Source organism: Colletotrichum chrysophilum (genome assembly GCF_026319265.1).
Source record: "Colletotrichum chrysophilum strain AFK26 chromosome Unknown scaffold_14, whole genome shotgun sequence".
NCBI classification, from domain to species: domain Eukaryota; kingdom Fungi; phylum Ascomycota; class Sordariomycetes; order Glomerellales; family Glomerellaceae; genus Colletotrichum; species Colletotrichum chrysophilum.
Genome location: NW_026517301.1, coordinates 42,380 through 69,147, shown reverse-complemented (window position 1 = coordinate 69,147; position 26,768 = coordinate 42,380). Strand labels below are relative to the sequence as shown.

Below are 26,768 nucleotides of genomic sequence, written 5' to 3'. Positions count from 1 at the left end.
CCGTCACCCGTCACCGTATGCAAGTCATATAAACAAGGTGGTATAGCTCGTGTCGGAATGCAACGTCGGCGCCTACCCTCCAAAACGCCGGGGGGTTGGTGATGGATGCATGGCATCCGGCGAGAGTGTGAACCGGGCCATAAACGGCCTGACGACGGCGGAATAATGGCAGGGCCCACATGAGAGAGGCGTCGCCCTCTTCCTCTCTCGGCAAATGCGTTAGACTTTTGAGATCTCAGCAGATCTTTTCCCTATCTAGGGACAACCGGCCGACCGTTTCAATTGTCAGCCATTTGACATCGGCGTTAGGTGCGTCGATGCCAAGGATCTCGTGGCACGAACAGTTGGGGAAATGAGGGGAGACGGCGGAACAAGTGTGCATCCGCTGAAATGCGATTCGCTAACCAGAACGTCCAGGAGGCCATGTTGCAGCGTTAGATCGCCTGGAGATCACGAAAATTGCACAGCCCGTCGCCCAGGGTCTGATATAGCTGATATAGCCCCCTCCTCAGCTTAATCACGACAGTCATCAATGTCAATGGGGAGAGGAGGTTCGTGCGCAACGCGGGACGGGATGCCACCGTCTTTTCTAAGCGCTGACTGAACTTAACACAGCGTCTTAATGGACATCTTGTGCCCTAAAAATGTAAACATTTAGCTGGGACATGCTGTCTTCTGGCGGCTGTTTGCGGGGAGGTGTCATGGTGATGGGTATGGATCCCCTTGTTCCCGATGTTGATTGCGATTGGCTCTTGGAAAGCTGTCAAGCCAAACCATAAAGTTAAGGAAGCGCAGAGTTCCGAGATGGCCTTCTCATGAGCCAATCGGTAGCCAAGAACTTTTGACATGTCGAGGCTGTCTGGGATTGATCCATGATGCTGTTCCCGCTTCAGACTTGACAGTCTCTTGGAAAGCAGTTATTCATCCACGGAATAAACACGGCCTCCCAATCACAGCCAAGTCGTGCCCCCTTGGCCTTTCTCTGACACCTGGAAGCCAATTCCGTAAGGCTGGACGACAGGCCCGTCAAGTGTCCCAGACGGATAAAAGTGGTTCTCTTCAGGGGAACGGCGAGATGCGATTCGCTCATGAGAATCGACCTCAGCCACGCTCAGCTGCATGACTCGAGACGTTCGGTGGGGGTTTCTTCCTCCGTGTTCACTGGATCGTCACCCTTCCTTGCCATGATCGGCCGGGCTCGCCAACGTCACTTTGTCAATCTAGGCCTCCTCGAAACTGCCCACCTTGACGGTTGAAGCAATGCCATGATCACGACGACGACGGCGAGAGCGGCTATGGCGCGTGTCATGTACCCCGCCGATAAACACGTTCCGGTCGATCATCAGCGGAGGAGGCCTCTCCTTCTCCGCCGAACTAAGTTTAATATGTGGTCGATAGAGACACCGGCCGAGAGCAGCGAGTATTCTTCCACAGGCGTGGCCTATACTATAAGTGTTTTGTTTGCAGTGATAGCCAAGCTGATAGCCCTGCCCGGCTGGGTTCTTCCCGTTGATTCCCCTTGTCGCTTCTGTCTGGCTAGACCGGCGCCGGAGCGCCACACTGCATCAGGTTCATGTTGAAGACCAGAAATGTTCTTGAGTTTATGACAGTCAAGTGGTCACATCAATTATAGCTGCGGATAAGGACGGCCTGCTCTCGTCCCGGTGTCATCATAGTGAATATCCCCCACATCGATGATCCGCGCTGGTGCTGTTGATCGATGTTGCACATCTACGCAGACGTAAGGGCATCTGGCTTAATCTAGCTGCTGTAGAAACTAGTTTCAGGGAAACAAACATGCAAGATCACCGCTGGGGTGCTGGTACCACGCGCAGGACTAGCAACGCTGTCGCGCCGTTGGCTCTAGACAAGGGTGAAGGAGAGCAGAGTGTCATCCTCAGCAACACCTCCATGGACAAACGTAGAACAGGGTCGTATTTGACCGTGCCTGCCTCATGTGAGATAAGATTCCTGGCATATCGACTGGCCAGGGGTGGTGCGACATGGCTGCGCGATGCAGAGTCGCATCTTGAGTTCTGGAGACTGGTTCTTGGGGGATGTGCGACTCGCAGTTCGTCCCTGTGCTCCTGGCCGAAGTCCTGAAGGGTTCATCAGTTTGGGCAGACGATGTCACTGTTGCTCGTCTTCTCTCGAATCCGATTCGAGAAGCGCAATAGTCGAGTCCGCCAGGCCACCGGTTTAGAAATGGAACGAAAGGATCATGAGATGTATAGATAACCGAAACGACCGTGCATGATCCATGGAAGCGGAGACGTGCCGAATGTTCGGGTGGTCTGTCATCCAGCGTGTTGGAATTTTGACAGATGAAATGAATCAGTATGAAATTACCAGTCCTGACATTCCACCGACAGTTTAGGCGAGTCGGCGACTGTTACCACGTGCGAGAAGGAATCACAGCTCAAGCTTCCGCGTCTGTTGACATCGAGACCTCGTGGCCCCCGAGAACCCGAAAAAAGCAAGCAAAAGACGGGGAATCTTAGCAATGTTTAAAGAGGAAACATGGCCAGGGACCCTGAGAAGATCCTTCTGCACGTATGTCCGGTAAAGCCACAGGAGGATATGCTTGTTGACATACCCTGGTGGCTGCTGAGGAACATGTGGCTTGTGTGTGTGTTCGTAAGACGACAAGGGTGACTAGTCTCTTACTGCTGGGTTTCCTAGTATGTGTCTGCCAGCATGTTCTGCATCATCTCTTGCAACTGAGCCGAGAACCGAATAACGTTGATGGTGTCTCCGTTAAGCTTCGATGGGTACATGGTTACCAGCGCCGCCTTATAGCCATCCACAAACCGAAGCTCATCAAACGTTACCGTTTTGGTGACCGTGCAGACTAGATCAGTTATTATTTTCTGGCGTTAGGGTGATTTCGGACTTAGTACAATCGTGAATAGGAGTCATATGTGAAGCGTGACTCATAACGTCGGAGCTGACTTGCCGTTGTGCCTCATAAAATTCACACATAAAACTGTTTTCCTGATAATTACTTTTGAGTCGTTGATTCATTTAGTTAATCGCTATTACCACCCGTTCAAAGATCATATTGAATTTCATAATGACCATTCCGTCAAAACCTCGCCCGATGGTTTATATCAACGGCTTCCCAGGAACAGGCAAGCTGACTGTTGGTAAAGTTCTCGACACCGCCAGCGATAAAATTAAGCTGGTGCATAACCACCTCCTCATAAACCCTGCAGAGGCCGTATTGAGCCGGGACCAGCCGGGCTATCAAGATCTCCGTCGCCGCATCCGCTCGGCGATTTTTGAGTCGCTCATTCATGGGCCATCCACCTACTCAACGCTCTACATCTTCACAGACGCACAGACGGCCAACGAAGCAGGATCAGCTGTCTGTCAGGAGTATAAGGACTGTGCCGATAGACGAGGTTGCGAATTTATCCCCATTACGCTAGATTGCGACGAACAGACCAACTTGGGCCGACTGATCGAAGGTGGCCGACAGGCGGAAGGGAAGTTGATTGACACTGAGCTCTTGAAACTGTTCCGGGCTGGCGAAGACTTGTACGACTTTGATGGACATCCTCATCGATTACGGATCGACGTGTCTCATTTGTCGCCTCAGGTTGCGGCGAGCGAGATTCTTGCCCATATCGCATCTGTTTGTCCTAATGACACTCGGGGCCTTGTTATTACGGTATAGCAGTCTCATTCGGTGTTTGGTGGTCTACTACAAAAACGCACTCTTTATCAAGATAGCATTAATCGGATTGTCGTCTTATTCTTAGCCGCCATGCAAGTCAATGCGCGACTGACAGGTGTGTCTGAACCTCTCCAAGTCGATGCGTCCCTAGCCAGTTTACAATCATTGGCCCATCAATTGGCTAGCGGCATGTCCTGTGTAGACTGAACAAGTGACGTCGGTAAACAGCCAAGTTTCTTACTTGCCGCGATGGGCGCGAGGGATTTCCCTGATAACATCTCACATACAAACTTTTCCCTGATCCACCGGAGGTCCACCGGAAGCACGCCGGTGGCTCCCGGAACGCTCACTGGCCCGCCGAGCTCTCGGTCTGATTCGGCGCTTCCGTCCTGAGACGATCTCGGAAGGTGACGGGCATGACAACGGTGGGTTTTTCGTCCCTGGAAAAGTCGCCAGATACGTCATAGGTGGGGTGAAGAAGTGGTCCTGGCATCTGAGAAAATGCCCCGCGGTCGGTGTAGGCGGGGTGCTCGGTGAAGGAGGGACTGACCGAGGCTTACCGAGGACGCGCTCAATTGGAGGTAGAAACGGCTTCAGCCTTTCCCACAACGCCAACCAGCTGATATAATGGGTTACTTAACGGTCGATAAAGCCAATTGGCTCCCAAATTTCAAAGCATCCAGCCCAGCCATGGCGCAACATCTCACCGTCCTCGTCTCGAGGTACCGGAAGTAGATGCAGCTGCCATCTGCGACCAGCCGTCGACACCCGTGTCGGAATCCACTGTCCGTCGCGATTCATGAGTAAGCCCGGCAACCGGAGAAAGCTTTATGGCTCATCCCACTCTAACACCACCACCCCATCCTGTCAAAGCCTCTTCTTCTGGCCGACCCCATGTTCACCTCCTGCAGCAGAGCATCTTTATTAATAAGATCAACCTTCTCGTCCCTCCGCCAGTCTTCTTCTTGTACAACTTCACCACTCCTCTCACCCTTTTCACCACCCCGCACACGCACCACCGTCACACCAAGACTCTACTACGCCCGCGCCATGTCCTCCGCAGTATCCCTCGTCGAGTCGGCCAAGAAGGCCGCCGCCTACCGCGCTGTCGATGAGCACCTCGACGCGTCGGCCCGCTTTGTCGGCATCGGCTCCGGCAGCACCGTCGTGTACGTCGTCGACGCCATCGCCGCAAAGGGCCCCTCCTTCTGGTCCAATATGACCTTCTTCCCCACCGGCAGCCAGTCCAAGGGCCTCATCCGCGCCGCCGGCCTGCGTCTGTGCAACCTCGACGAGAGGCCACTTGGCCCCGACGGCAAGCTCGTCGCCCTGGATGTTGCGTTTGACGGTGCGGACGAGGTCGACGCGGACCTGAACTGCATCAAGGGCGGCGGTGCCTGCTTGTTGCAGGAGAAGCTTGTCGCCATTGCCGCCAAGAAGTTTGTCGTTGTTGCTGGTGAGTCTTTTACGGGAAACGCCTCGGGTGGAGGTCCGAGCGAAAAAGTGTGAACGCAGACGAGCTGACGAGAATCCGCAGACTACCGCAAGCTCTCTCAGAGGCTACTCACCAACTGGAAGGCCATCCCCATCGAGGTCCTCCCCATGTCCGCCCCGGATGTCCTGGACCGTCTCACGGACCTCGGCTCCATCAAGCCCATCGTCCGTCCGGGTCTGCCCGCCAAGGCCGGCGAGGCCGTCACCGACAACGGCATGTGGATCATCGACGCGCCGTTCCCCCAGCTCCTCCTGCCCTCGGACGTCGAGGCCGGCGCCAGCCGCAACGCCGCTGGCGCGTGGGAGGTCTCGGCGCTGGCCAAGGAGCTTCTGCTGATCCCCGGCATTGTGGAGATCGGCATCTTCCACGGCCTCAACGGGCTGCAGGCGGCCCAGGCCGGCAAGTTCGGTCTCGCGCAGAAGCCGGTTGCGGCGTACTTTGGTATGGAGGATGGCAGTGTGAAGGTTACTGGCGCATAGATGGCATGGCATATTACTGATATTTAGAGCGAATTTGAATAAAATGGAGTTCAAAAGGTCAATTAGCAGCGACCCAAAACCTCTCTGCAAACATGTATTGATGCGACGACATGAAGATGGCTGGGACGTTTTGTCTTTCCGAACGAACGAGAGGGGCCGCGAGCAACTTTAGAGAGGTAGGTCTCTTCATTATTGATTACAACGACATATTACGTTAAGCTGGACATGTACAGGCAACACCGTGAAATATTTGCAGGTCAATATCAACTGACGGACATGTACCTCATTCCATATACACCATGCGCTGGTTCCTCAAGCATCCAGGACCTTCCAGCCGCCAACAAGAAGATTGGTATAAATCCTTAGTGGGTCGTACTTTGTTCGAACGGCTTTGAGTCTCGCGAGGTTCGCAGCTGGATAAGTCTGGAAGATGCGCTGGCCCTTGCCCGCGTCGTTCAGGTACAGATACCCACCAGACACGCCCTTGGCCTCGAGAGCAGCTTCAATATCAGCAGTAACGGTCTCTGCGAAACTACGCGCTGCTGCGTCGTCCTTGGCATCTTGCCAGGACAGGTTCTCGACGACCCAGAAGTACGGCGCCTTGGCAGGGTCCACGCCCTGCGGGTTGGGTCCGCCGCGGCTGATTCCCTGCTCGATGAACTCCTTGGTGATGGGCTGGAAGGTGATTGACGCTGACAGACCAATTATGGGTGAGAGCTTGGACGTGGCGGCCGCGATGAAAGAGTCGTGGACGAGGTCGACGGCCTCGCGGTTGACGACCAGCGACAAGACGCGGAATCTGTGTGGACGTGTTAGCCTGGTTTTCTTGTCATTCTCTGAGGGGCAACTTGCTCTTGGCGAAGTCCAGTGGGCTGAAGAGCATCAACCGCGCTGACGTACTCCGCGAGGGGCTGCAACGCATAGGAATCGGCCACAGGCGTCAGGGTAGGCGAGGTGAAGTTCTCAAACGCCGTGGCAAGCGCAGTCTCGGAGTCGTAGAACCTCGCCGCGGCGTACGCGGTAATGTTATACGACGGATAGGTCAGGATCGTCGGGATGATGGCCGCCTTGCCGTCTGCGGATCCATACTTGCCAAAGTTGTACACGGCATCGAGGTACTTTGCGCTGTCGTTCTGGGCGTATTGTGAGATGCCGACCCAGACCTTGGGCGACTTGACGGTCTTGAGGTCGAAGCGGGTGACGATGGCGAAGGAGTTGCCGCCGCCCTTGAGAGCCCAGTACAGGTCCGAGTACGCGTTGGCCGCCGTGGCTTCGACGACGAGACCGCTGGCCAAGACTGCCTGGTAGCGCACGACGTTGTCGGCCGCGAAGCCGTACTGGTTCGAATAGAACGAGATGCCGCCGCCGAGAAGCAGGCCCGAGACGCCGACGCCGCCGATGCGACCCCCGACCACCGCCAGGCCGTAGGGCTGGAGGTAGGAGTACACGTCTCTCCACCTGTGTCCGGCGCCCACGGAAACGGTCGCCTTGTCATCAGACACGGCGAGCGTAGTGAGGTTCGAGGTCGACAGCAGAACGCCCGAGGATCCAATGCTGTTGTAGCCCACGACCGGCATGTGTCCGCCGCTGCGGACCGCGAACTTGGTCAAGCTCAACGTCAGAGTCGTGACGGCGAAAGAGACCTGTTGTGCATTCTGAGGGACGAAAACGCATGCCGGGCTGTTGTAGGCCGCGGCCGACCAATACCGTGTCTGTGTCTCGTAGGTATATCCATCGGAACCGTTGAAGAATGTCTGGGCGGGGTACTTCTTGCTCAGCACCGAGCAGGCAATCTTCTCGGAGCCGGGCAGGCTAGCGACAACGGCTGAAGTCGTGGCAGCCGTCTCAACGGCTGTGGCGCCGCGAAACGAAGCGCAAGCCGCAAAAGCGGCCGCGAAAACTGACACGCGAACCATGGCTGCAGAATCGACGGGACAGACTTGGCAGGGAGGATTCACTTCACGAAAGCCACAGATTTGCAATGGTTGCAGGAGCAGATTTATCTCTCATTCTGGGTTTTCCCACGTCCTGCCCTTCGTGGCGAACGAATATATTAAACCTCACCGGGACGGTCCAGGGTCCCCATGGACCTGCAGCAAAATGTCGTTAGCGAAGGAATGCCCATGGTCGGCTGCAACCTGCAGTAGTGGCTTCATCTGGCGACGGTCTCATTGGCACGCTGTCTGCATCCCTCGCAGATCCGAGATGAGGTTTCCTGGTGTTGGTGGCGGACGACCCCGGTCACCACCAAGACATCCTTGCATGCCCCCCGTCCCCCACGGCTCGACTTGGGCTAGCATCTTCAACGTGTGAAAGTGACAGCTGCCTCGGTTGCGATCTCTTCGATTGCAGCCGGTCTACCCGCCGTTGAAGGATTTTTTTCTTTTGTCTTTTCTGCTCTCTGGTCCCTGTGAGTCTGCAGGAGACGAGACGTGTGGCGTTCCGGCGCAGATAGCTTGATCTAGCAGGTCGGAGCGGGGAGGATTCGAAATGGGAGGACAAAGGGTAGAGAGGCCTCTCCTCTGTGTGTGTATATGTCCGGTTCGTCGCACTCTTCGAGCGTTTTTCTGCGCCACGCCCCGACATCATTGTGGAACGAACGACACTTGTCACGAATTGCGCCGCCGGGAGACGGACGGCGCTTGACTGATTGGCATCATGGCGGCACAAGTGCTTGGCTTCACCGAGATGATGGTAAGACGACCCGATTGAGACCCCCCGCTTCTCCGGAGACCCGCCCGGGTACCACGGTAGCTGATCTTCGGGAGCCGTCTTACCCTCCGTTGCATCGGTCGCTCGGATATCGCGGTGCTAATGCGACTCTCTCTAGATCCTCATCTGGGTGTCGTGGTTCGTCGCCTTTGGCATGACAATCTTCCGCGGTACCTCTCAGTGGATGCTGCAGCGACGGCTTCACGCGGATGACTACTTCATCTTCGCTGGGCTGGTCACGTTGACGGCTTTGAGCGCTGTCATTACGAGCATGTTGCCGCAGTTCTATCTCTCTGGGGAGTACACCAAGGCCGCGGCCAAGGACCCCTTGACTCCTCTGCCGTTGCCGGTGGACGAGTTTATGGCAAGGACCGTTGCGTCGCTCAAGATGATGTTTTCCCAGATGCTGCTCTTCTGGACGACACTGTGGGCAGGTGCGATTTTCTGAGTTATCGGTATCTCTCGTTATATGAAGCTGATCCCGAATTGCTACAGCCAAGTTCTCCATCCTCTTTTTCGTCCGGCGGCTCATCATCGGGTTGCCCAACTACATCCGGGCGTGGTGGGTATGTTTTACTGCAGTTCTGTTGCTGTATCTCGCGTGCATGCTGTCCAACTTCTTGACTTGCACGCCGTTGGACAAGTACTGGAGCACAAGTAAGCCACGCATGATTCCCAAGTACCACCAGCGACGCACACTGACACTCCGGAAACCCAGCTGGATGCAGTGCCCCAGAAGACCTCGTGCGGGCCGATGCCTCCATCAAGTTCGCAACCAGCGCCGACATCGCTGCCGACATCTTCAGTCAGTCCACCTCTCACCATCCCTCTCCTCATCAACTAACCCAAACTCGCGCCAACCAGTCATGATCCTCCCCCTCAACCTCCTCCGCAAACTCACCACATCCCGCACCCACAAACTCGGCCTCGTCGTGCTCTTCTCCCTCGGCGCCATCATCATCGCCTTCGCCCTCGTCCGCCTCGCGCAAGTAACCAAAGCCACAAGCGACACCGCAAAAGACCCCACGACCGTCGCCAACGGGCCGGTGCTCCTGAGCATGTGGAGCCACGTCGAGTCCACCGTCAGCATCATCGTCGCCACGTTGCCCGCGTTCCGTTTCCTGCTGAGCAAGAACCGCAACGCGACGCGGCAGGCGCCGTCCAAGTACGCTGGCCAGACCATCGGCGGGTCGGGCATGTCGTTGAGGTCCAGGAGGTGGCAGAGAGGCGGGGAGCGCTTGAACGGCGGGGAGAGCGATGGCTCGGTGCTGGATAGCGAGACGGAGCTGCGGGCGGTGAGGGGTATTCACAAGGAGGTTGAGTATGTAGTCGAGCCGGTGCCGGGGGTGTCTGCTTCTGGAGAGAACAAGCGGAGAACGCAGGAGCTTTTTGCATGATCTTTATGGTAAATGTGGTACTGCCGGGCTGTTATCTACAATCTTTGATACCATCCTCGTTCGTCTTGTCTCAAATTTCTCGACTAACAAGCGCGGCCATTACTATTCGCGTGCCCTTACTCCGCATTGCGAGACCGAGATCCCCCCCCCCCCCATGATTCCTTCGGCAACTCTCTGGAACATGAAGCGGACTTGTTCTTGTAACACTTAAAGCTACCAGCCTTGTCGTTCATTTTCTGCAGCGAGTACGTTCCCGGGGCGTAGATGTCTGCAGTGCTTCCACCGCCGCATGAGCTTCTACTACGGAGCCAATTTATTTCCCCGTCAGAGTAACCTGGCAGCCAAAAAGGTGCGCATCCAGGCGTTAGACTGCGAAAGAAAATGTTAGAGGATCATGTTACTATAATTATACGCTGAATGCCTTGAAAGAAATTACAAGCTAAGTAAGTCATCAATTTAACTCTATGGTGAGCGTAAGGCTGTTGTCGGTGCGACCAGGCTCTCGCCTCTATGAATATTTTCCAAACGACCTCATTGCTTCCTAGCCTGGAATGTATCTCTTGCGGTCTTCCTATCTCTTTCCATGGTCATTCTTTCTTTCTGGTGTTGTCGTATGCGGACGGGCTGGTGCGGAGAGAGGTAAGCACAATCACGGCGGTGTAGAGTTCTCGGTTTTGACAGTCGGACCAGTCGGTGTGGGACTTCTCGGTGGGGCTCGCAGTCTTATGAGCACTCGGTTCGCCAGGTCTATGTCTTCTTGGCTGCCGTTTTCTTCTTGGCTGTCGCTGTCTTCTTTGCTGTCTGCGTCTTCTTGGCTGGTGTCATCTTGACTGCCATCGAGGTTTGCCTGCTTGTCCTGGAGACTGTCCATTCTGACTCTCTTTCTGCAGAAATTGTCAGTATAAGGAGATTGTTGAGTAGAAGAGATGATTATTCGATGACTTACAGTGTCATGAGAGTCTGGAGGTCTTCCTCCGCGTGCCTAAGATTCCTTTTATTGAAGAACTTGCTGTGATCCGAGGATGTGAAAGCCCCTTTACTGTCCTGTATGATCCACCTGTAGCGGTTGACTGCATTTTGAGCATGCTCGACAGCCTTATTGATGTCTTGAGACTTGGAGAGGAGCACGTGCAAGACAGCCTTGTGAGTTGCAGGCAGTCCCGGCTCCTCCTGGAGTATGTTTTCGGCCAGGTCAAGGGCTTCGTCAAGCTTGTCTTGAGCATAAAGGCCCCAGGCTTGGTCACATCTGATGGCAAGTTCCTTGAGTATTTTGTCGTATTCGGTCTCGAAATGCGACATGATGGGGATATTGTATTGTAACACTCGAATGGCGAGGACAACCGAGGACGAGGGCAAGGTCGAACGATAATTGAGATGGATGATGGATAGAGGAGAATCGATCAATGTTAGACTCCAAAAAGCGCGGTCTGGTTTCAAAAGTAATCGTGAAGTTGACCTTGTAGTCAAATAGCTGGAAAGCTTTCGTAGTTGAACACGGGCTGAATGTTGCGGAAGAAAAGAAGTTGGTAGGTTGAAGTGGGTGGAGGTGAGTAGAGGCACCCCGGTGTCATTCGATATTGATTGCCTTCAGTCTCGTACTTGCATGAGGCAAGGGGTATTCGAGCGCGACTATCTCTTGGTCGTGACAACAACGCCACAACCGACCGTGTGTTCTGTAATTTGGCTGATGGATGGCCTACACCTTCTTCGTACGTCGAAATCGAGCAAGATTTGGAAACAGGGAACGGCCGCCCCTCCAGTTCCACGCGCGGCTTCCAACATTGCCCTTTCCTCTTCTTTGCTTGTACACGCTCATTCTCACTTTCTTCTCCTCACTCGACCTTGCTTCACTGCATCCTGCCTCAGCCGCATGTCGCTGTCGACAACCTTCATCCCAGGGCCCCTTTCTCTCCTTCTCTAATACTTTTCTCTCATGATTGGGTCTCATTGCCAAGTCATCAGTGTGTCCTTGCGCGAGGCAACTTTCATATTTGATGTACGTCATCCTCTCGTATTCTCTACATCTAGATATTATTCTCATAAGCCATCAAGAGTCGAGCTGGTTCCTTCCAAGCGACTGTCATAGGGCATGCCGCTCAGGGCCCCCTCTGATTCCAGGAAAATGCAACCAAGTAACGCCGTCGCCTCTTACAAGAAGCGCCCCCATCATTGGAGTCTATGATTAAGAGAGATATAAAAGTCCTCCAACAATTCGGCACATTGGTATCTGTAAACGACAGGAAACACATGCAAGCTATCAAAACACACAAAACGTTTTCTCCCTGCTCGTGTCGCTTCTCTAAGCGGCACCGGAGAGGTTCGCGGTGTTGAGCTTGCCCCATCTTGAACCCAGGGAGATGAGGAATGAGACACCCGCGCCGGCGATGGCAATGGCGAAGGTGACCTTGAGACCGTCCATGTAGGCGTGGATGATGCCCGGGACGGCATCGGCCGGGAAGGCGTTGCGGATCTCGGTGGCGCCGGTCAGGGCAACGAGGTTGGGGTCAACGCTGGGGGCGTACACCGCGACCTTCTTGAGGACGGTGACGAGGAAGCCTGACTGCGCGCCAGCTACGAAGAAGGCTCCGCCGACGGTTTGGAAGACTAGGATGGTTGTTAGATGAAGGTCCATGAACAATTGGGGGATGTAAAGGATCACTTACAAAGCAGAATGGCAGTAGAGGACGCCATGTCGGTCTCGGAAACCGTACCCTGGACCGCGATGATGGGAACCTGGAATGCAGCGCCCCAGGCGAGACCGGCGAGAACCTGGTAGCCGATCCACTTGTCGCTGCCCGTGCCGATGTCCAAGGTGTAGAGAAGACCGGCACCGACCGTCGCGATGGCGCCGCCGACAACCATGATTGGTGCGTAGATACCCGTGGCAGAGATGGAGATACCAGATGCAATCGTGGCAATGGTAACGGCGATGATGATGGGCAGGTTGCGCACACCGGACTCCGTGGGAGTGGCGTTGTCGACAGACTGGAAGTAGATTGGGAGGTAGTAAACCAGCACGAAGTACGAGCCGGCGAAGAAGAAGGCGTATGCCGAGGAAATGTAGATGGTCCTGTCCTTGATGAGACGAGGGGCAATCATGGAACGCTCACCCTGGTACCATTCCAGGATGATGAACGCGACAATGATCAGCCCGAATCCAACAAAGAGGCCGATGATGGTGGATGAGTTCCACGGGTGAGTGCTTCCGCCCCACTGGAGGGCGAGAAGGAAGGCAATGGTGCCGCCCATGATCAGGGAGGTGCCGATCAGGTCCATCTGGAGGAACTTCTCGAGCGCACTAGCCTTCTGGGGCACGGCCTGGGGTGGCGTGTGGAAGAAGAAGAGGATGATGGCCGCGCCGAGACCTCCAACGGGCAAGTTGATGTAGAAGCACCATCTCCAGCTCACGTGGTCAGTGAAAGCACCACCGATCAAGGGGCCGATGACTGAAGCCAAGCCGTAGGAGGCACCGATGATGCCGGTGAACGTCGGGCGTTTGTCGGGCGGGGCCGAGAAGCCGATGATCGTGTAAGCTCCGGAGCCGATACCTGCCGCGCCTACACCTGCAATGGCACGGCCGACGATGAGAGCAACGGAGTTCGGGGCGACGGCGCAGATGAGACTGCCAAGTTCAAAGATGAAGATGGAGAGGAGGAACGACCACTTGAGTGGGAAGTACTTGTAAGCCTTGCCCCCTGTTATATGGTTAGTATCGTGAAACTCAGGGAGAAGGGATGCTGCTGGAAGCAATGGAACTTACATGTTGACTGGAAGGCGGCAACACACATGAAGAAGGCAGCGCCGTACCATGATACTTGGTCGAGACCCTTGAATTCGTCGGTAATCTTGGGGATGGCGGTTGCGACAATCGTCATATCAAGGGCGATGAGGAAAATGCTGAGAACGAGGGCGAAGACGATGAGGCCGAGGGCGAATCCGGAGGGATACTCGGCGTTGGTCGGCTCCTGAGGCTGCACCTCGCCGGCCTCCTCATCGGTTCCGGTGCCGGCCTCCTCCTTCTTTTCAACGGTGCCCTCCCCGGCGAGGACTGATGGTGATGGGCTGGTGGTTTCTCCCTCCTTGTCACTTCCCACTCGCTGTGAGCGGTCCCGGGGGGTTACCAGAGTGCTGGTTGTGGACGTCATTGCGACGATAGTCTCGATGGATACTCGGCGTGTACTGAAGTTCGATGTGAATGGCGATCCGTAGTTGTTGGATTCTCGGTCGAGAGAGACGTCGAGCTTGTCGAGGTTAAGGTTGAATGTCTCTGGAGTGCGTGCCACAAGATGGACCCAGACGGGAATCCGGGGGGGAGACCGGGAGGCTTTATGTATGCGAAAGAAACGCCATGAGCAGATAGAGCACCGATTTTAGACCGGACTTTGGGGGGACGTTGAACCCGGCGCCCGGACGAGGGACAGTAGTGGGAAGAGACGGAAGTACCTTGGGATGCTCACTCTCTGGATGCAGACAAGAACAAGCTGACGGCGGGCCAATCCTCCGCTGCGCACATCCCATCTCACACGGCGGAGACATTCTTTTGACGCGATGGCTCATCGTGTATGGTGCAAGACCTAAGCCTTGGGTACCATGTTACAATAGCATAACGGTAATGGGGATGTTAGACCCGGCGCGGTGGATGGTGGGAAACCGATTTACGAAGGATGCGTTAGGCCGGGACGGTACGACAGTACAACACGAATGTGGTGTGGGTGTGTGTGTGCGTGTGAGTCTTGGCCGGGTGTGTTGGGACGGCGTCATTGGTAAGCCCTATCGACAGGTATACACCGAAGACCGATGTAGAGAGGTAGAATGAGAGAGAGCCTGATGAGCGCCTACCAGCAAGACTTGGGCGTTGCTGCTTGGTAACCACGACATCCAATCTCCGCCCGCGTGCCGCGTGTTGTGAATGTGTGGTTGTGAGTATGAGTCCCCCCTTGCCTTGCCGCGCAGCACCTCATCTCAGTCTTACATGGCTCACTGGACGTAGATCTGGAATGTTCCGAAAAGTCCGCGTAGCATCCCTTGCCCTTCTTCTGAGGCTCTCCTACCTACCCAAGTCCCCAGTCTCGTGCAGCAAGGAATCTTACGGTACCTGCTGGCAGAAACCCCCTGTCTGATAATCCTGATGGGCTCCTGCGGGCAGGGTAGCTGCTGCAGTACCGGTTCCGCCGACTCGGTGGAAGAAAGAAGTGGGACATAAGGTAATCCATCCCAAATTCCCCCGAGACGCCCAAAGAAAGAACGGTGCTCGGCGGAGTTTGCGTGAAAGGGAGTTAAGCGGCGGAGGGAGTCAGACCCGACGGCACTTTTTGGGGTCGATCCGTGGACTAATTGGAGCGCGCTTGCGAGCGGATTGCGCCTTGGGTTCGTTGACTTTGCGTCCACTTGGGGATAGCTCGATGTTTCACTGGCACTCTCTTTTAGGGGGGCGTAAGACTGCAGACGGATAAGGCTGCGCTTGTTGTCCGTCTGATGCGCGCCACATCATCAGAACAAGATACGGCACTGAGCGCCTCGTCGCACTTCGGACGAATAGCTCTCTCGCATGCTGAGGCCTGATTTGATTTGTAAAGGGCGGCCGTGTGCGCCGCTCGGTACGTGACGCTTCGCCTGCCGGTGACTGCTGGCTACCGGCACTACGGACTTTTGCGGGCCAATATCCGACGACTTGCGGAGGATAAAACTTGGAGTGGAATAAGTCAACAACAATGATTTAGGCTGTTTAAGCTTAGGGCTAGAGGAGTGAAAAGATGGTGTCGTTCGCTCATCAACAGGAAGTGGAGTCGACCCTGAATCTGACATGAGGGTGGATGAACGTCTTCATCGAGTAAGGTTGTTGGCCATGGAACATCGTTGTTTGTTTGTTCTTGTCTCCGCATGCAAGAAATCCGAGTCTGCACGCTAGTCATCTCGACTGGCAGGCAGCCGTGATGGCAGTGCTCGGGAGGGATCGTCGCGTCCGACGAGAAATAAGGAAAAAGGAGGATTTCGTACAATGGGCGAATAGCAAACGGCGCTGGCACGACTTGCTTGAGTAAGCTGAGGACGCCAGAAGCTGATGGCATGAATCACTCGGCCATCAGGGCACGGGACAAGGGGGGAGGGCCATCACGAGTGGCTTGACGCTGCGGTCTAAGGTCAGAGCGAAGTCAAATTTGAGCCACTGATTCACCACAATGCCTGCTCGACCCGGAAATAGGAGATAGTCGGGGGCCAACGCCATTGGGGGCCTTAACGGCACGGCAGACACAGGCAGGAAAACAAATGGTGCTAGACCACGGATGTATGCCCGTCTCAAGGGTCCGAGAACCCGCCTGGTCGGGTAAGAGTTAAGGGTTATGTTGATGTGGAGAGAGATAGAGAGAGATAAGATGGGAATGAGGATGTTGCCAATGGGGGGCTCTTTGTCTTTCGGCGACTTTTCTCGTGCCAATGTTGCCGTCGCACGTGTCAGTCAAATTGCCGCGTCCAGATTTACGAGAGATGCAGGTGAGAGAGAGATTATGTAAGGAGGATGGCCTTTGGGGGAAGACTAGAGAAGATTAGGACTCACGCTAGAGACCGGGATGGTAAGGATGCTTAGTGAGGCAAGACAGTTGAGAGAGAAAGTGGAAAGTGCAGGTACCGTAAATCTCGAGTCTTGGGGTTGGTTGCACGGGTCGTAAATCTGCCTGGCCTGCCCTACACACCAGGGACACGCCCAATAAGGTTGGCTTCACGTGGATGGTTGGATGGGAATTGGAAAAGATGCACCCTTGGCGGAAGCCCGCCAACACATACGGATACACCATGCCCGATTCCCATATGCCTGATTACCAATCCCCGGCCTCCGGCGCCCGTCCCGGACCAGCCAATTCGTGTCCCTGGTTTCTGTGTTTATCAATCTGACATTCCCGTCTCAGCACAAGATTTGCCCGTTCGCATCCAGAGACATGCAACTGGTAGACTGCTGTAAAAGGTTTCACTTGGGGGTGTTCTTGTGTACATGACTGCAGATGTCGAGTCATCTCTTTCCGAAGAACCCCATCTGTGCTACCCATTCGAGCTTACGTGGGACCGAGCACGCTCCGTCGCCCCCATGATGGATCCGACCCGGACCGGCTCCTTCGGTGCTTCGGTCGCTGGGCCGATTCACCCGCTTTTCCCGTCTATTTCTGGGACGAACAATACAACTCCAGGTTGCCTTGCAGATACCACTTACCTGAACCATGGAATCAGGCTTCCATCCGATATCCCAATAAGTGGTTAGAATAAGATATAAAGCCTGGATCCCTCATCCCCATCCGTGGGCGAATCCGGGGCAGCGGGGTTCTTCTTTTTAGTGAGCTCCTTCATCTTCGTCTGAACCGTGAGTACAGAGTCGAAAAGAGCCGGCATCCCAGTGGATGCCACGATGCCTGCTGTCCAACCCTAAAATGACTTCACTGTCTGGCTTGGCCATTGCTCATCTCGGACCGTTTAGTCCACCCAGGATACTTCTTTCTTGCCGTCGGAGTCATTCGCAAGAAGCCAAGCTCTGTTGTCCTCCCCCTTCGCTCCTCCCTCGCGGCATGGTATCTCAACAGGCCCCTTATCTGGTACTCGTCAGTTTCACTTATTTTGCAGTCTATTGGTTCCGCGATATCCGGCTGACGCCCAGCGGCTCATTGGACATGCAAAGTGCCTCCCTCGAGTATCTATGCGCCTCACATCATCCTGTCCAACGTGGCGGATGGAACCAGACGTCTGACGTGAGACGGAGACATCAGCAAAACGGTGAGGATTTTCCCGGTGCCTGGGATGCGTTTCATTGGGTTAGAATCTCACCTCAGAGCGGGAGTGAGTTGGGCTAGAGACTTGTTTGGGACGAAGGATTGCCTCGATAGACCAGTAGCACTGCACGCACTGTGAAGAACATCGAACTTAACGGTGTGGTGCTGTAATTGACACCACTGTAAATGCAGCACACGGTGCATTCTTCCGGCTGCACGGTGTTTGATAGGCAACTGCTGTTTTTTCCACCTTCCGCTATCAAACAAACCCATTCAGGCTGCAACTGCAACACCACATCAACCGTCGCGACCTCTCCTCCCATCCGACGAGGGTGATCGCACTTCGGAAGCGATGGGAGACGCTGCGCCACAACCAAAGTCCATCCTGCGAGGACACAAGGCCCAGGTACATGCACTTGCCTTCGTCCGCGGCAATGAGCGTCTGGCCAGCGGTGATGCTGAGGGCTTCGTCGTCCTTTGGGACCTCACCACCAGGCGGCCGACTGTCGTTTGGAGACCGCACGAGAACGCCATTCTCGGCATCCAGGCGTGGGGACACGATCGTATAATTACGTGAGTGTCTTTTTGAAGAACCGCGGTGCGTGCGATTCTCTGACACTCTCCCAGCCACGGTCGCGATCACAGGCTGGTCGTCTGGCAGCTCGGCCGCGACGATGAGGTTCGTCTCAGTCAGAAGCTACCTCTCGACGAGGCGCCAGAGTCTAGACCACAGCCACAAATTCTTCACACCATTGACGTCAACACGATGAATTTCTGCTCATTCGCATCCTGTGTGCCACGAACCGGCGACGGGTCCGAGACCACGGGCATGCTGCTAGCGGTGCCCAACACCCTAGCCTCGGAATCGGTGAGTCCCCTCGCCCTCTATCTCCGGCTCTAAAGCCCGGCTCTGCCCAGCCCATCTCGCTGCCCTGCATGAGAATCGTCCCGGACCCTAACCCGACGGCCGCGGGCGCAGGTCGACGTCTACGAGTTACCATCGCATAAGCGACTGCACACGGTGAAAGCCAGTGATAAGAACGGTATGGTCATGGCCCTGGCCCTGCTGTACGTCGACGGAGCCGAGTCTGCAGGCTCATCGTCTGCCAATCGCGGTGTCCTCACCCTCGTTGCCGCCTACGAGAACGGCTTGGCAACGGTCCTGCAGCTCGCCGCCGGCGGAACGTGGAACACCGTTTACTTGTCGAGGGTCCACCAGCAACCTGTCCTCTCCCTCGACGTCGCCGCGGATCGATCCTACTTTCTTACCTCCGGTGCGGACGCCGTCGTAGCGAAGCACCCCATCCCGCGCCCTAACTCCGGCGTGGACGACCAGTCCGTCGTACAGCAACCGGTTAAGATCTCAAACACCAAGCATTCAGGCCAACAAGGTTTGCGCGTCCGCGACGACGGTCGTATCTTTGCGACCGCAGGCTGGGATTCCACGGTACGCGTCTATTCATCAAAGACCCTGAAGGAGGTGGCGACCCTCAAGTGGCACCAAGTGGGATGCTTTGCTGTCGCCCTTGCCAATGTCGGCGCCAGCACTACACACGGTCGGGATGCTCCAAGCGAGCAACAGCAGCAAGAAGAGGAGCCGCCCCGCGACCTCGTGTCCCGTTCAGGGCAGTTGAGCGTCAAGGACAGGCGCATTCTTCAAGCTCAATCCGCCCACTGGCTGGCTGCCGGGAGTAAGGACGGCAAGATTTCCTTGTGGGATATTTTCTGAGATGGTCGCATACAAACAAAAGAAGAAATTAACTGGCTTTCGCTGTGCCTTGAAGCGTGTCGTCATGGTAAGACCTACCGCTTAGCGCGATGACTAGGCCATGTCACCTCTGTCATCGCTTCTTGATATTGGTCTCTAGGCCTTACATCCGCGCAAGCAATCCTTTGGCGCCCGTTCAGTCGGCCCGCATTCCATCCCAAGAAGCAATTACCTTCAAGCTCGGTGCATCGCTGCTGCGCCGCCGACGCGCTACATCTAGGCAGCGGGGGAGAGGACCGCATCGGCAGCTCTCCTTAATGATCCTTTTTTAGTACCTCGCCCTATCAAGCCCGTCGGCTTGCCCTACAGCTCGCCGCTTTCGGTATACAATCGAATCAAACAAGAATTACATGGCTCAGAAACACTGCTTGTAAAGCCCGTGCGGCTCTCACCAAGGTCCCTTGTTAGCTGACGTGAGAGTATCGTGAGTGGGACGCTGCATCGTTGCATCCATCGTGCGCTGGACCGACGTCCCCTGTCCACGCAGGACTGTCGATGACTTAGGCCTCATTCAGCAACGACACGCTCCACGGTGGATGAGGACCGGCATGGGCAATCCGTCCGCGTCCGAACCCCGCGGTATTATCGCCATTTGTGGAGGGACCCTGGGCAAATGCGGGAGACCCTGGGACTTTTGGTTTGACGGTCCACAGATGCAATGTGACATCTCAGGCACCAACAGCATATAAAAGATCATCTTCCAGCTGGCCTTTCTTGCTGCTGATGGCCCCCATCTTCCCTCGTCTTCAGTCCTTCTCTCACAAGTCCTGATAAGCGCCTATCTAATCATCCAATCTCCAAACTCACCTCAAAATCCAGCCAAAATGTCAGTCATGGGCGAGGAATACAAGAACGTTGCCGCGCAGGGCATGAACGCGTACGCCGCGCCCTCGCTCTTCCAACCTCACAAGGCTCGCCAAGCCATCCGCGATGCCCACGAGAAGAAGATTCCCCCATTGATGTGCTACTATGCTGGCCTCAGCTCTCTTCCCATTACACGATTCCTCGCCCCCATGGGCTACGATGCCGTATGGATCGACTGGGAGCACACTTCCTGCAACGTTGAGACAATGACATCTGTAAGTTCACACTCATCCCCAAAGGCATATTAATCAACAACACTAACACAACTTAGATGGTCCACGAAGCCATCTTCATGAGCCAGGGCCGTACCATCCCCTTTGTTCGGTAAGTCCACCACTGCCCCTCCCCCACGCGCGGCCCGCCGCAACCTCAGGCATCCCTAGTGCTGACCCTCCTTCCTTCCAGCGTCCCCGGCCACGACCACGCCGCCATCGGCTACGCCCTCGACTGCGGCGCCTCCATCGTCGTCCCGCAGGTCGAGACGGTCGAGGAGGCCAAGCACGTCCTCTCGGCGGCCAAGTACGGCACCAAGCAGAACGGTACGCGCTCGGCGCCGCCCTTCCGGCTGATCCCCTTCCTCACCGACACGCCGTACGACCCCAAGTCGGACATTCACAAGTGCGTCAACAACCAGGCCGCCGTGATGATCCAGATCGAGACGGCGCAGGGCGTGCGCAACCTCGACGACATCCTGACGCAGTGCCCGGACATCGACGTCGTCTGGCTCGGCTCGCTCGACGCGCGCGTGAGCATGAACCTGCCGGCCAACATGGGCGGCCCGCAGGACGAGCCCGAGTGGCTCGAGATCCAGAAGCTCTTCTTCGAGACGATGGACAAGCACGACAAGCCGTACGCGGGCTTCGCGTTCGCGACGCCGCCGTACGGAAGCCCCGAGAAGCTGCAGGAGGCGGCGAAGCGCATGAGCTTGATCTCGATGTCGGCGGATGTGCTGCACCTCGGCATGATGGCGATGGATCTGCAGCAGGCGAAGCAGATTGTCGGGCCGGTTGGGCAGAAGAATGGGGACGCGAAGAAGAACGGGGAGAATGGAGAGAATGGCAAGTGAATTGCTGCCTGTGCGATGAAGAGTTCTGTTCTAAGATTTGAGCAGCTATACCCCTGAGACTAAACTAAGACGAATGATTTGCGAAGATGCCTGGATACGAAGTGAAGATGACCTGGGCTGTGATGGTTACCACTACATACTCATGAGCACAATAGACATGGTCAAACAACCTGCTCTTGCGCAGCTTCTGAAAGTGATCAAAAATGTATTGACCACTGGGCCATCTTCCCATTTCCCGCGAATGTCAGTGTCATTAATCTAGTTCTACTTGGCGATGCGACCTCACCACGAGACGAAGGGAAACCGTTCAACAGCCTACCATTCAACTTATGCAAGTCCAAAAACCATCTTCTCTATCATTTCTACTGATGAGTTTCAACACCAGTCCCAACCGAGAATGCTATTTGCTATCAGCGGCGGAAGCAGCAGCGTCTTCATGCAGGCAGCAAACTCGCCGACGATTCTCTCTTCACCGCTGCCCAAAGTTCCCATCAACGGTCAGCACCTGCCACATGTCTTCCGGGGCACATCGGAGACAATCTGGGAGGGGCGGTAGACGGATGCTACTTTCTGTATCCTCGAGTGGAAAGAGACAGTCGCGCTGACATGCAGCTCGCCGGGTAAAAGCTTGGCTTACACAACTAGCAGGAACCTCCTTCCGATCAGGTCATAACCCATGGGGTTGTCGCACCATCTCCTTCCTGCCAAATGCATTTACCCTTGATACCTACCTTCCGTAAGGTAACCGACGAAGGAACGTTCTTGGATTCGGGCAAGTGCAAAGCCTGGCACCTCCCTCACCCGGCCTGCGTCCTTTCCCGACATGCCGGCTGCTTCCTTCACGCCAGGAAAGAAGGTGCTCGATTTCGGCAACACCAGGCCCAGTGACTGCCTTTATGGAAAGACGTCCCTTCCCAGACGACGTCCCTGGGACATGAGGGTCACTGATTGCTGTCCCCCTCCCATGTCTATATAATCCCCAGACCATCTTCCTCAACCTCCATTTCTTCTTCTTTTGCACATCATGGACCGGATTCCCGAACCACGTCCCAAGCCGCGTCGGGTCCCTTCGCTCAAGAATGCTGGGGCCCTCGACCAAGTCCCGGCCATTGCACATTGGCTCGGATGCCTGCAGACAGGGACTCGTCCTGTCTCGGGGCGGCACAATCTTTTGCTCCTCGATCACTGATCTTCTCATAGGACTTTGGGGGCCGGGGCCCATGGGCTGCGCGGGGCGCGGCCCACGACGTCGTCGTCGTCGTCGTCTACTTTCTGCGTTGGGGGCTCAGGGGGGGGCTCACCAACGCACTCAATTTTTGGAACTTGACTCTCCTGAGTCGAAATTTGGCGGCTGGGTTGGAGACCTGGCGGCTCTCCAACACACACTCAATTTTTGGAACCTGAATCCTTTGAGTCCTTCATTTTTCCTTCTTTTCTTTACACGCATTGCTCTGCCGCTGGCGGCAGCTTGGGTTTGGGTGGGAAAGGGATGGCCAAGCGTCTGACTTGCAGTGGTATTGGGGGCGGTGATCCGGATCGCTGGGTTGGAGTGGAGGGGCAGTCTTTTTTTGCCTGTTTTTGGTGGTTTTGCTGACGGTCACTCGTCGTTGGACTGATCATGGCTTTTTTCCCTGGGTATCACAGCATTCGGTGGCGTCCAATGGGTTTCGGAATAGCATGCTTAGCTGTAGTTAACTTGAGTCACTATGAGCCCAGCGATCAGTCATGAGTTTTCAATCTCGCGGTTCAAAAAGAATAATTCCTATCCGATAATTTGTCACGGTTTCCGCTGTGCATTCTTCGATGACAAACAGCTGATAAAATGCTGTCAAGTCAGTTCCCCTAACCCCGGTCCTCCAGGCGCTTCTGCACGCTGTGTGACAGCAATGACGCTACCGGTGGGAGGCCCGATTACTAATGCCGCCACCATGGATGCAGCAAGGGACGGAGAAAAAAGCTTGCGCACGTGACTCAGACTCGATGATAAGCAACCCCTCCATTGCTTATCGCTAGAAATTTTTGGATTTTGCGATCAACCCCGCCATACGACAGCCCAAAATCCCATCAACCCCGGCTGCCGCCCTCCCATTTTTGCAATATCTTAACAAAACACACAGGGGCATCGAGGGAGAAGCGCAAACAAAATGACAGCCGCCACGATTCTCTGCTGCAACTGCGGCGCCCCCATCGACGGAACCACCGCCGCCAACGCTCTCTGCTTCGACTGCATCAAGTTGACCGTCGACATCTCCAACGGCGTCCAGCGCGAGGCCACCCTCAACTTCTGCCGAGACTGCGACCGCTGGCTTCTGCCGCCCACCAGCTGGATCGTCGCCGCCCCCGAATCCCGCGAGCTGCTCGCGCTCTGCCTGAAGAAGCTCAAGGGCCTGCACAAGGTCCGTATCATCGACGCCTCGTTTGTGTGGACCGAGCCGCACTCGAGACGAGTAAAGGTCAAGATCACCATCCAGGACGAGGTCCAGAGCGGCGTTCTCCTCCAGCAGTCCTTCGAGGCCGTCTTCATCGTCGCATACCAACAATGTCCCGACTGCGCAAAGTCGTACACGGCCAACGTCTGGCGCGCCTGCGTCCAGGTCAGACAAAAGGTTCTGCACAAGAGGACGTTCCTCTACCTCGAGCAGTTGATTATGAAGCACGGAGCGCACAGAGATACCCTGAACATCAAGGAGGCCAAGGACGGAATCGACTTCTTCTTCTCCGCAAGGAATCAGGCCGAGAAGTTTGTTGATTTTCTCAACTCTGTGGCCCCCTGCCGCGTCAAGAAGGCGCAGGAGCTTATTTCTCAGGACATCCACACGTCCACAAAGTCATACAAGTTCACCTTCTCGGCCGAGCTTATCCCCATATGCCGTGACGACCTTGTCGCCATGCCCATCAAGCTGGCCAAGTCCCTGGGCAACATTTCTCCCCTCGTCATCTGCCACAAGATCGGCACCGCAGTATACCTCCTCGACACAAACACCCTCCAGACAGCAAGCATCCCCTCAGACATTTATTGGCGCGCGCCATTCAACTCGCTCGCCGACGCGAAGTCGCTCGTCGAGTTCATCGTCATGGACATCGAGCCGACAGGCGTGTCGAGGGGCAAGTGGCAGCTCGGCGAGGTACAAGTCATGCGCGCGGCGGACCTGGGCGTCAACGACAAGACGTACTTCGCGAGGACGCACCTCGGCGGGCTGCTGCACGCGGGCGACTCGGTGATGGGCTACATGCTCACGGGCACCAACTTCAACAACCCAGAGTTCGACGCCATCGAGGAGTCGCACGCGTACGGCTCGACGATACCCGACGTCGTGCTCGTCAAGAAGCACTACGCGCGCAAGAGGAAGACGCGCACCCGCAACTGGAAGCTCAAGCGCATGGCCAAGGACGAGGGCGAGCTGCTCCCCAAGAAGGCCGACCAGGAGCGCATGGACGAGGAGTACGAGCAGTTCCTCCGCGACGTCGAGGAGGACGACGAGTTCCGCTCCACCATGGCTATCTACCGCGCCCAGAAGGCCAACAAGCCCGCCGACCCCGATGCGATGTCCATCGCCGAGACGGAGGACGATGACGAGGCGCCGAGGGTCGACATGGATGAGCTCCTCGACGACATGGACGAACTCCAGATTCAGGATTAAGCTTAGTCGGGACGGGAAGGGGGGGAGGGGGGCGTGTGCGTGTCGTGCGCGGGATGCGACGGAAATTTGGTTGTGCGGGAGATGCCCCGACTACCTACTTTCACTCACGCGGTCCCGGTGGGGTGTTAAGGTTAAGTGGCCGTCTGCGGGGACGAAGTTCGTTGCTTCCTCTCTCAGCGTTTGTTTCTTAGGGCACAGAGCAACAATACAACGTCCAGGGTTAAAATGTCTTCAAAAACGAGGGATGGGACGGTTAGGGATGGGCAAGGCGTGTATGCATCAGAATCAGATACCTCGCACGCCGGTGCAGCAGCAGGGGTGGGCGTTGCGTCGTCATTGGGAAAGGAAGAATAGACAAGGCCACAACGTGGCTCATGCGCTTCAAAGCCTCGTCCTCTCTGCCTCTTTTCTGTGTCGGGCTGTCTCTCGTTGTCGTTATCGCCGTCGGCCAGAGGAGAGGGTGAAGCACTGGCCAACTCAGTCGGCGATGTGCCTTCTCAGAAACTCTATCACCGCCGCTTGCGAATCCTCATAAGGAGGGGGAGGGGTGTACTGCATCGTATGTGTGTGTGGCTGATCCCAATTCCCCGTTCAACGGCCGTCGTCAACGAGCGAGGCGGACGTGCGTCCGGCACTCCCGCACGAGCCTCAACGCCAGCCCGTCCGCTGCCGACATGTGTCCATCGCCATTCCCCGACCTTCCTCATCTGCCCTCGTCGTCCGTGCTGCACACCTCTTGACAATTGTACGTGCCCCCTCTGCCTCTGCCTCGCCTTGCCTTAGGGTGCCGACTGCCTGGGCCCTCCCCTGGCCCCCATCCTCTTCCCCGTCGCCGAACCGTTTCTAATCGCCGATTTTCGTGGTCGGTGCGGTCGGCACCCCGCGGAGACAGAGGAGGCTCTTCGTTCGTTGGGCGGCAGGGCTCCCCTACCTTGGGACGCAGCACGCCTGACCCCATGCCCTTCGGCGATGTCGTTTCAGAAATCACGAGTCCGATGGCGAGCACGACGGCGGCGGCCCATGTGTCGTTGCTGTCTTCCCTCCTCCCCGCGGACGACGGACTGCGGCGTCTATGCTTGCCGCCGCCGCCGCCGCCCGCCTCCGCGGGACCCATTGCTCTGTGTTTTGTTTCCTTTGGGCGTGGGATTATGCATAGACGCCGGCGCCGAAACGCCCTTTTACCCCAGGGCATCGACCACCTCTCGGCGCGTGGGCTTGGTGCATGTCTGCTTCCCGCCCTTTCCCGATGCCGTACTCCATGCCCTCGTTCGTGTTCTCTTACGCCCTAGGTCCTATTCCCCAGACTGGCTGCGGCAGTTTGCCCAGACGCGCGCGCCCGTACCAAGACCTCCACCTCCCCGCCGCGGCCGTGCCGTCTGCCGGCTGGGGCGGGAAGGAGGATGAGACGGTTTTGGGGGGGCGTGAGGAAAGAGAGTCAGGGAGGGGCCTTGGAGACGCAGAGGGCAGGTTCGGCGGCGTAGGTTTTACCTGGCCGAGACGGACTCTGGTGTCCGACGGCACCCACCCACGCAGGCTGCTGAACGGGCTTTCATGCGGCGGAATGGAGGTGGAGTGCGTCTTGTCCGCGCCGCGCCGGCGGCTGCCATCTGATGGTTATGTGGTTATGCTGCGGCGGACGAGAGAGGTCTTGGTAGCCGGTTGATGGTGGTGGTGTTGGACGGGTGGTTGTGATGATGGTTTGCGATGACGAGGGGTATTCGGTTGATGATGTATGTCTTCGGTGTCTTGGCGCTGTGAGTGGTGGTGGTGGTGGTGGTGGTGGTGGTGGTGGTGGTATGGCGGGTGTTGAGGGGACGCGTGTAAGTGAGGCTTCCGGTGAGATGATGAGGTTGTTCGGCAATTGAACAGGGGACAACACCAAATTACCGAGTACAGAGCCAGACCGATAGTCG

The 26,768-nt window shown here is 56.2% G+C and overlaps 8 protein-coding genes across 8 annotated transcripts; 5 read left to right on the top strand and 3 right to left on the bottom strand.

Moving 5' to 3' along the window:
* Positions 1-4,729: 4,729 nt before the first annotated feature.
* Positions 4,730-5,653, top strand: COL26b_002707 (uncharacterized protein; the record flags this gene model as incomplete). Its single annotated transcript, XM_053175619.1, has 2 exons — positions 4,730-5,135; positions 5,217-5,653. 2 exons carry the CDS (start codon positions 4,730-4,732, stop codon positions 5,651-5,653), a joined length of 843 nt encoding a protein of 280 aa, XP_053040328.1.
* A 312-nt stretch (positions 5,654-5,965) lies between these two features.
* COL26b_002706 (uncharacterized protein) lies at positions 5,966-7,569 on the bottom strand (the record flags this gene model as incomplete). Its single annotated transcript, XM_053175618.1, has 2 exons — positions 5,966-6,452; positions 6,554-7,569. The coding sequence occupies 2 exons, from the start codon at positions 7,567-7,569 to the stop codon at positions 5,966-5,968; spliced, it is 1,503 nt and encodes a 500-aa protein (XP_053040327.1).
* A 742-nt stretch (positions 7,570-8,311) lies between these two features.
* On the top strand, positions 8,312-9,762 carry COL26b_002705 (uncharacterized protein; the record flags this gene model as incomplete). Its single annotated transcript, XM_053175617.1, has 5 exons — positions 8,312-8,347; positions 8,484-8,799; positions 8,861-9,022; positions 9,084-9,170; positions 9,230-9,762. The coding sequence occupies 5 exons, from the start codon at positions 8,312-8,314 to the stop codon at positions 9,760-9,762; spliced, it is 1,134 nt and encodes a 377-aa protein (XP_053040326.1).
* A 649-nt stretch (positions 9,763-10,411) lies between these two features.
* COL26b_002704 (uncharacterized protein) lies at positions 10,412-11,061 on the bottom strand (the record flags this gene model as incomplete). The annotated part of the gene is made up of 2 exons (XM_053175616.1): positions 10,412-10,646; positions 10,709-11,061. The coding sequence occupies 2 exons, from the start codon at positions 11,059-11,061 to the stop codon at positions 10,412-10,414; spliced, it is 588 nt and encodes a 195-aa protein (XP_053040325.1).
* A 1,000-nt stretch (positions 11,062-12,061) lies between these two features.
* COL26b_002703 (uncharacterized protein) lies at positions 12,062-13,907 on the bottom strand (the record flags this gene model as incomplete). Its single annotated transcript, XM_053175615.1, has 3 exons — positions 12,062-12,366; positions 12,426-13,457; positions 13,523-13,907. The coding sequence occupies 3 exons, from the start codon at positions 13,905-13,907 to the stop codon at positions 12,062-12,064; spliced, it is 1,722 nt and encodes a 573-aa protein (XP_053040324.1).
* Positions 13,908-17,868: 3,961 nt separating this feature from the next.
* ASA1 (ASTRA complex subunit) lies at positions 17,869-19,245 on the top strand (the record flags this gene model as incomplete). Its single annotated transcript, XM_053175614.1, has 3 exons — positions 17,869-18,089; positions 18,144-18,384; positions 18,496-19,245. The coding sequence occupies 3 exons, from the start codon at positions 17,869-17,871 to the stop codon at positions 19,243-19,245; spliced, it is 1,212 nt and encodes a 403-aa protein (XP_053040323.1).
* An 863-nt stretch (positions 19,246-20,108) lies between these two features.
* On the top strand, positions 20,109-21,214 carry COL26b_002701 (uncharacterized protein; the record flags this gene model as incomplete). Its single annotated transcript, XM_053175613.1, has 3 exons — positions 20,109-20,363; positions 20,420-20,472; positions 20,554-21,214. 3 exons carry the CDS (start codon positions 20,109-20,111, stop codon positions 21,212-21,214), a joined length of 969 nt encoding a protein of 322 aa, XP_053040322.1.
* Positions 21,215-23,358: 2,144 nt separating this feature from the next.
* NMD3 (ribosome-binding protein) lies at positions 23,359-24,855 on the top strand (the record flags this gene model as incomplete). Its single annotated transcript, XM_053175612.1, has 1 exon — positions 23,359-24,855. The coding sequence occupies one exon, from the start codon at positions 23,359-23,361 to the stop codon at positions 24,853-24,855; it is 1,497 nt and encodes a 498-aa protein (XP_053040321.1).
* Positions 24,856-26,768: the final 1,913 nt, after the last annotated feature.